The 8,194-nt window shown below is 38.4% G+C and overlaps 1 protein-coding gene across 1 annotated transcript in view; it reads right to left on the reverse strand.

Moving 5' to 3' along the window:
• Positions 1-8,194, reverse strand: part of MPHOSPH10 (M-phase phosphoprotein 10) — a 30,037-nt gene that overhangs the window by 12,803 nt on the left and 9,040 nt on the right. Inside the window, exons 3-7 of the mRNA XM_007949901.2 lie at positions 5,416-5,558; positions 4,572-4,740; positions 3,398-3,539; positions 1,905-1,972; positions 716-853 (exon numbers count right to left, since the gene is read on the reverse strand). Of these exons, the coding sequence (XP_007948092.1) occupies positions 716-853; positions 1,905-1,972; positions 3,398-3,539; positions 4,572-4,740; positions 5,416-5,558 (660 nt within the window). The remainder of the gene's footprint in view (positions 1-715; positions 854-1,904; positions 1,973-3,397; positions 3,540-4,571; positions 4,741-5,415; positions 5,559-8,194) is intronic.

Consider the following 8,194-nt stretch of genomic DNA (forward strand, 5'->3'; position numbering starts at 1 on the left):
ATTTACCTCAAGTAGATACACTCCTTGGAGAGAACACATGGGAGAAAGAAGGGCTGCTTATGCACAGGGAGACAGCTCAGGGGGCAGGAGTACATGGAAGGATGGACACTGGGAAGAGGTAACTATGGGGAAGAAGTGGGAGGGGAGCTGTTGCATTGTGGTAAACTGTGGTCAATGACATGAGACAAAGTATATATAAACTGCTGTATGGAAAGGGAATTTGCTCTGTAAATCTTCACACAAATCACAATAAAAAAAAAAATCATTCAAGAATTACTTCTTGGCCACCTATAGAGAATACGACCTTGTCTTGTTATTTAATCAGAAGACACATTTTAGAATTCATTTAAGAAAAAAAAAAAAAAAATCAAATGTAAAAATCAGAATGAATTCACAGAAATTTTACAAAAGATGTAACTTCAAAAGTAACACTGAGAAATTATTTTGAAATTGTATTATTACTGTAATAATGGCTAGAAAGTGAGTACCTAGCCAAAAAGTATAAGTGACCAATGTCTAACTGCAAAATAGCCTGCTCGCAACCCTTCAGATTCAGTGACTGGACAATCCTTTTATCCTTAGCACTCTGTCTCACTCACAAATAAGTTGATAAATGGGCACAAGATTTCTGTTTTATGAATTTCAACAGTTCCAAGAAGACTGGTTTTCTATTTCTCTTCCTTTAATAATGGCTTTGCCTTAGAGGCTTCCTTACCCGATTAAGTTTGATGTATTCCTGTTCATAAATTTCAGCTAGGCTCAATTTACTCTTCTCGTGGTCCAGTGTTAAACGCTTTTTATATTCATATGCATCTTCCTTGGGTTTTTCTTTACGTACTACATCATCCCAAGCCTGAAATATAAAACGTGGGTAGAACATAAAATCTGCAATTTATTTCTAGAGTGACCTAACAATTTTCCTCTCAGTATTTATTATCATTCCAGAGTAAATAGATTATAAGCAAAAACAAAGTTAATTTTTAACCTGTCCAACTACTGAAGTCATAATGTATAAATATTATGAAAAGCAAAGAAAGTACAAAATTTGTTTTTAATGTATCTTTCTCCCTGATTATCACCTTTCATTATATATTTCTCTACCATTGTTTATTTAAAAATCAAGCCTAGAGCTTGTCTTATTTCAAATTTTAAGCTATGCTCCATATGTACCCATTCTTCAAACACTTTTAGACATAGAAGTGTAAGCAAAGTTTACACATATTATGAAACCATGTTGCTTTGTACATGTCGTGTATGTAAGTTTCATTTTAAGTTTATAAAATAAAATCAGTTCTTAAAGAAAACTCTTCATAGGGTTTAACATTTGAAAAAGTACACACCTCATCTGTCAGAGCAAATACTGTGCCTAAACTATGGGTCCCATGGTTTAGGGACAACGTCAAGTCCAACACCAGCCACCACATCAGCACCAAAAGTCATAAAATCTAAGAGGAGACTTGCAATGATTCTGGCCACACAATTCTCCTCAACCACAACTCTGTGGCACTAGTGAAGAGCAAAGCCTCACAACAAGTAGAGAATACCTTTCATCTAGACTTCAGGTTTTTAAATGAAGAAGTGATACAAACAAAACTTTCATGAAAATGAAACTTTCTACTCCCAATATAATTATTTCAAAAGATTTCAGTGCATTTTAAATGAAATCAAAACCAAACTCACTGCCATAGAGTCAATTCTAACTCATAGCTACCCTATGGGGCAAAGCAGAACTGCCCCAAAGGGTTTCCATTAATCTTAATGGAAGTAGACTGCCTCATCTTTCTCCTGCAAAGCAGTTGGTAGGTTTACACTGCTGACCTTTTGGTAAGCAGCTGAATGCTTTAATCACTGTTATCACCAGAGCTCCTCCATTTTAAATTAAGTTAAATTTAATTCTTTCTGACCTGATCTCTTATCCTCTGCTTAATAATATCTTCTAGTTGAAGGGTGGTTTCTTCTGTGATCACAGGTGCTAAAAAAATAACATGGAATACATAGGCAGATACATAAATGAGAACCAAATAAAACCAAACCCATTGCCATAGAGTCAATTGTGACTCTTCGACCCTAGAGGTCAGAGTAGAACTGCCCGACTGCGGTTTCCAAAGCTGTAAATCTTTATGGAAGCAAACTGCCTCATTTTTCTCCCGTGGAGGGACTGGTAGGTTTGAACTATGAACCTTTTGGTTAGCAGACTTGAATGCTTCAACCACTAGGCCACCAGAGCATCTATAAATGAGAACAGTGGCTCTCAAAGAGTGGTCCTAGTACCAGTAGCATCAGTAACATCTGCGAACTAGTTAGAACCGCAAATTATTGCAGTTCTATCCAAGATCTACTGAATCAGAAAGTGGGGAGAAAGAGACAGCAATCTGTGTTTTAACAAGCTGTACTGATGACCACTCAAGTTTGAGAACCACAAACTAGAGTATACAGTTGGCTTTGTAGCCACAGGTTCTGCATCTGCAGATTCAACCAACCTTGGATCAAAAATACAGTAGAGGTGGAAGCAACTAAGTTATCTTACCAACCCCTCAAAGGCAAGTATAAAGCGCTATTTACACAACATTCATGTTGTATTAGGTATTATAATCTAGAGATGATTTCAAGTACACAGGAAGATGTGCATAGATTATATGCAAATATCATGTCATTTTACATAAGGGACTTCAGCAACCACTCTCGGAAGGAAGGTTGGGCAATCTACTTCCATAGTAATACTGCCTCGGAAACCCAAGGAGGGGTCACTATGAGTCGGGTCTGACTCGATGGCACATAACAACAACAACAACATCCAGAGAGAGTCCTGAAACCAATCCCCTACACATACTGAGAGACAACTGCATATGGAAATAAATGCTAAAAGCTTTAACCCAGGCAGCTGGTGACCCTCTCCCTTTTTTTTCATTCTCTCCTCCACTGAAATAAAATGGAAACTCATTTTGACTTAAAGGGTACAAGAAAGAAGAACTCAATTTGATGAGCAGGGTTTCTAACTGAAGTTCAAAATGTAATCAGTGGACACGGACAGCAGGTAAGCCTTATAAATAAATTAATTATGAACTACACACTAGCCATCAGTACCATACAGAAGTTAAATATTTTGGGTGTATTAGTAGTATTTGGTTCTACGTAAGAATGTCCTAATGCTTAGAAAATACATGTGAAAGTTAAACACACGCACATAAGGGAGAGAAAACAAATGTGGCAAAATCTTAACACTTAGTTAATCTAGTTGAAGGGATACAGATGTTCAATGTACGATTTCTCAATTTTCTATATGTGTGCAAGCTCTTCAAATAAAAAGTTTGAGGAAAAGGAACACCATTTCAAACCTTTCTAGGATATGAAAAAATATAGAAACAAACACTTGGAGAAGTTCAATGGGCACACGTACCCATCCGGACTGCATGGTCAAAGTGCAGGGTCTCCTCCAGGAGGCTGTTTTCTGGTCTCTTTTGAGCAGTCACTTCCCCCTGAAGTTGCCACGGTTTTTTTTCCAACAATTCTTTTTCTAAAGATGCTATCTTTTCATTTATCTAAGAGAAAGAGTTATGATACACTTAGGAAAACAAAATTAGTCTTAAACTTGTGTAAAAGCAGTATTTTAAAAAGTGGAAAAGGAAAATTTTTTTTATCAGGTTTGGAAGATGTGTTTGAGATGGTGCGAATTAAAATTCAGGTGGTGTGGCACTCACCAAAGTCACAAAGAGACAGGCAGTATGAAACAGACATAAGGAAAGGCTTACAGGACAGATCATCAAGGGAGACATGCCACAGGTATTGGGACCCAGAGATAAAGAGACATGGCTTTTAAACATGGCATCCAAACTGAAAGCCATAGGCTGGGAAAGACAGGCATTGACTTTTGCAAATTAGCTGCTTTTCACATGGCCATCCCTATACAGCCTGCTTTTAAAAATAAAAGATTTTTTTAACTGTTTATTACTTTTCTTTAAATTGTGATTTGGGTGAACATACATAGCAAATTCATTTTCCATACAACAGTTCATGCACATTTTGTTTCATGACATTGATTGCAATCCCCACAATTTAACAGCTCTCTTCTCACTTCTACCCTGTGGCTGCCTTTTCCCTGTGTCCTTCTTTCCTATGCATGCCTGCCCTTTGAGCTATCTCTTTGTGCAAATACTACCCTTCTGATCTTCCATAATTGATTGTTCGAAAGACTGTACCTACCTGGTATAAATGTTCACCTTGTATGCCTGTCTAGTGTTTGGCTGGAAGCCACAGGAGTGAGTTCAATTGCAAACCCAAAGGGTGACTAGGGGCCATGTCTCATGGGTTTCATCAGTAAGCCTGCTCTTTTTTATGATTTTGAGTTTTGTTCCACATTTTTCTCCCACTCCATCCAGGATCTATAGTTTGATCCCTTTCTGAGTGGTTGATAACAGTAGCCTGGCACCATCTAGTTCTTCTGGCTAATTATTGAACTTTTAAAAAAGGATGGTTAACAGTTCCACTAAGAAAAAGTACAGTTAGTAGTCTATGAATCTTAATCCACAGCCATGTTAAATATATAAAAAATTCTTTAAATTCCTAATAGTTACCTTTTCCTGTCTTTTTTCAAAAGATGATTTAACTTCATCAGAATTTTGCTTTACATTTAGCTTTGTGTCTTCAGTTTCTTTATCATCTGGCAAAGCAAAGGTTACTTTTTTCAAACCTTCTTTACGATGTTGACTGTCTTCACCTTCTTCAAGTTCATTATATTCATCCCTGTAACATCAAAGAAACTTATGAAAGGAAAACTAAACTCACTGCCATGGAATCAGATGTGACTCAAAGCAACCCCTCCTTGGGTTTCTGAGGCAATACCACTACGGAAGTAGATTGCCCAACCTTCCTTCTGAGGAAGTGGCTAGTGGGTCTGAACTGCCAGCCCTCTGGTTAGCAGTCAAATGCCTTAGGCACTGCACCACCAGAGCTCCCTATGAAAAGAAATACATTACTTTTCTTTAAACTAAAAACCAAATTCACTGCTGTGAAGTTGGATCTGACTCATAACGAGCCCTCCATGGGTTTCTGAGGTGGTATCACTACGGAAGTAGGTTGCCCAATCTTCCTTCTGAGGACTGGCTGGTGGATTTGAACCGCCAGCCCTCTGGTTAGCAGTCAAATGTCTTAGGTACTATGTCACCAGAGCTCACAATAAAAATAAAACAAATTTTCCAGTAATAAAAGTTGTTTTGCATACTTAATGCAACTAAACATTTAACAATTTCAGATATTCCAACATTATTTAGTTAATTCAGATTTTATTCTAGCCATCTTGACACTATTCCATCTTAAAAAATCTCACTTCTTAAGACAAATGTATTTGACAGCTACGAGTGTACCTACATGGTTGGACTGCTCCAGCTAACAGTATAAAGGATGATTCATAGTACTCACATTTCAAAAATGCTTTCTTCTTCTTCTTCAGTAATTTCTTCTTCGTTTGAACCAAGCTCATCATGATTATTTGCCATGTCTTCATCACTTTCAACAGGATCAAAGAAATCTTTGTATTTCAGGTTTCTAGAACTTTTGCCTAACTAAAATTAAAAAAGGATTATAAAACTTTTAATACAAGGACAGGAAAACACATAAAAACGTGTTGAATGTTTTAAATACATACAACAGAGTGTATTTACATTGCTCTAATTTAATACTGTTGTTGTTATGTGCTGTTGAGTCTGACCCAACTCATAGCGACCCCTCCTTGGGTTTCCGAGGCAGTTATCACTATGGAAGTAGATTGTCCCATCTTCCTTCTGAAGAGTGGCTGGTGGGTTTGAACTGCCAGCCTTCTGATTAGCAGTCAAGTGCCATAGTCACTACACTACCAGAGCTCCCATTACTAACCAAAAATAGTTAATAAGGAAAACTGGTAACTATTAACACTATTATAAAACTGTAAGAACCAGAATAAAACAAACTAAATGGGGCATAGATTCATGCATAGTTAATAAGATAGAGAAGATTCCATCTCTAAATCTCTTAACTAAAAATATTTCTGAAATGTTGTTGTTGTTGTTATGTGCCGTCGAGTTGGACCCAACTCATAGCGACCCCTTCTTGGGTTTCTGAGGCAGTATCATTATGGAAGTAGACTGCCCCATCTTCCTTCCGAGGAGTGGCTGGTAGGTTTGAACAGCCAGCCTTCCAGTTAGCAATCAAGTGCCTTAGGCACTATGCTACCAGAGTTCCCATGTCTGAAACAGCCCTGTCCAAATTAAAGCATACAAATGTCTTCCTTTGCTTGATCAAAAGATGTTTCAGGGGAAATTCTGAGTCTTTCTCACGTGTGGTTCTGGCTCTTAAGCTACATAACAAGAGTGCTTTGTGTTAAGAAAGTAATACCTTCAGTTTAATTTTCCCAGACAATTTTTTTCAGCTGGCCTAAATATTTCATTTATGTTTGGGTGAATTTTTACATACTTTAAAACTATCCTAGAGAGATTCATTCCAAGATGGCAGAATAGACAGAAAGACTGCACAGACCCTCTTCAACAAAGAAAAGGGGAAGCAATTAGCACAGACACAGAAGATAATTCTGGACCCCTGAGCCTTGAAGGGAAGGATATAGAAGCGGATTAAACCCCAACTAGCAGAAGAATTTGCACAAAAATACCAAAAAAGGAGACATACGGAGCTGTGGTCTGGCAGTGATCCTAACGGCACAAACAGCTTGGAGATTCCCGAGTGGTGGCAGGACCTAAGAATTAACCTAAAAATCAGCCTTGCTAGCCAGAGACTGCACGGAGGACTGCTCTGGTGGCTGTGGAATAAAAGGGGAAACAGCAGTGAAGGGGAAGACAGGCTGAGCTGTGGACTTTTGCCAGTCTGGAGGGTGGGTGCCGCCTTTTTCAATGATTACAAGTGCCTTGACCATTTTAGATATTTAAAGAGACAACCCTCCACCAGATTCCAGGGGCTTAAGAACAGGTTCTGTTTGTCAGTAATACCAAGGGCACTCCAGACCTGCACCCACTGAAAAAGCGCGACATTCCTCTTGCTACTTTTATACCCCACACCCCTTGGTGAATGGAGGTGTGGCCATCCCCCACTCCCACTCACCTTCTGGGCCCACAGGAACTCCATGCCAGTCTATGTGCTTGGACGGAGCCTGTGTGCCCTGCCCTGTCTTCCACTGATTTTTTTCTTTTTCTCCTCTTTCTTTTCTCTGGTGTTTAGTTTGCTTATATTTGTCTGTTTTAAAACTGCTATTATTAATAATGGGAGCTCTGATAGCATATTGACTAAGGCACTTGACTGCTAACCAGAAGGCTGGCGGTTCAAACCCACCAGCCACTCCTCGGAAGGAAGATGAGGCAATCTACTTCCGTAGTGATACTGCCTTGGAAACCCAAGGAGGGGTCGCTATGATTCGGGTCCGACTTGATGGCATATAACAACAACAACATTATTAATAATACTTTTGTCCTTTTTATTATTATTCTTTATTCTTCCCCTCCCAGGTCCTAGTTTATAGCTTTTTTCTTTTTGCCGTTCCTGGTTAAAAATTTTTTATTTTTTAATTAATTTCTTTTTTCCCTCCTTTTTTCTTGTGGTTAACACCTTTCCTTGTTTTTCTTTTTCCATTTTTCCCATTTTTTTCTTCCTTAGTCTCCTTCTCTACCTTCTTTAAGTGCTCTCTCCCCAAATATTGTAGGATTTCTTGTTGTTTTTCTTCTTTTTTCTCCCCTTTTTTCGGTTACTGTTCTTGTGTGATTACATGGTGTATTTTTTGCCCATGTGCTTTTAGTTTTTTGATGGTTGTTCAATTGTAATTTGTGTCTAACTGAGTGGGAGATACAACAATCCCCCTAAAATAAAACTACACCTACACCACTGCAACGTCACTTACTGAGCGAGAGCCACCACCTCCTTCTCCACCAAGGGGCCAACAATGAAAAACTACCAAGAAGAGCCTGAATCACCTTTGGCTGCTCTTCACAAAGTTAACAGAGATCTAAATACAATACCATGATGTCTCGGAGACAAAAGACCATCACAGTCCACACAAAGAAGCAAGATAAAATGGAAGAAACAAGGGAACAGGATACAGACCCAGAACACATCCCCGAAGAAGAAGCAGCATTGGAACTCTCTGATAAGGAATTCAAAAGAATTATATTTAGGTATCTTCAAAGGATTGAGAGACAGACCAAAGAAAACACAGAAAAAA

Source organism: Orycteropus afer, unplaced genomic scaffold, assembly GCF_000298275.1.
Source record: "Orycteropus afer afer isolate SDZICR_OR568_19922 unplaced genomic scaffold, OryAfe1.0 scaffold00256, whole genome shotgun sequence".
Taxonomy (NCBI): Eukaryota; Metazoa; Chordata; class Mammalia; order Tubulidentata; family Orycteropodidae; genus Orycteropus; species Orycteropus afer.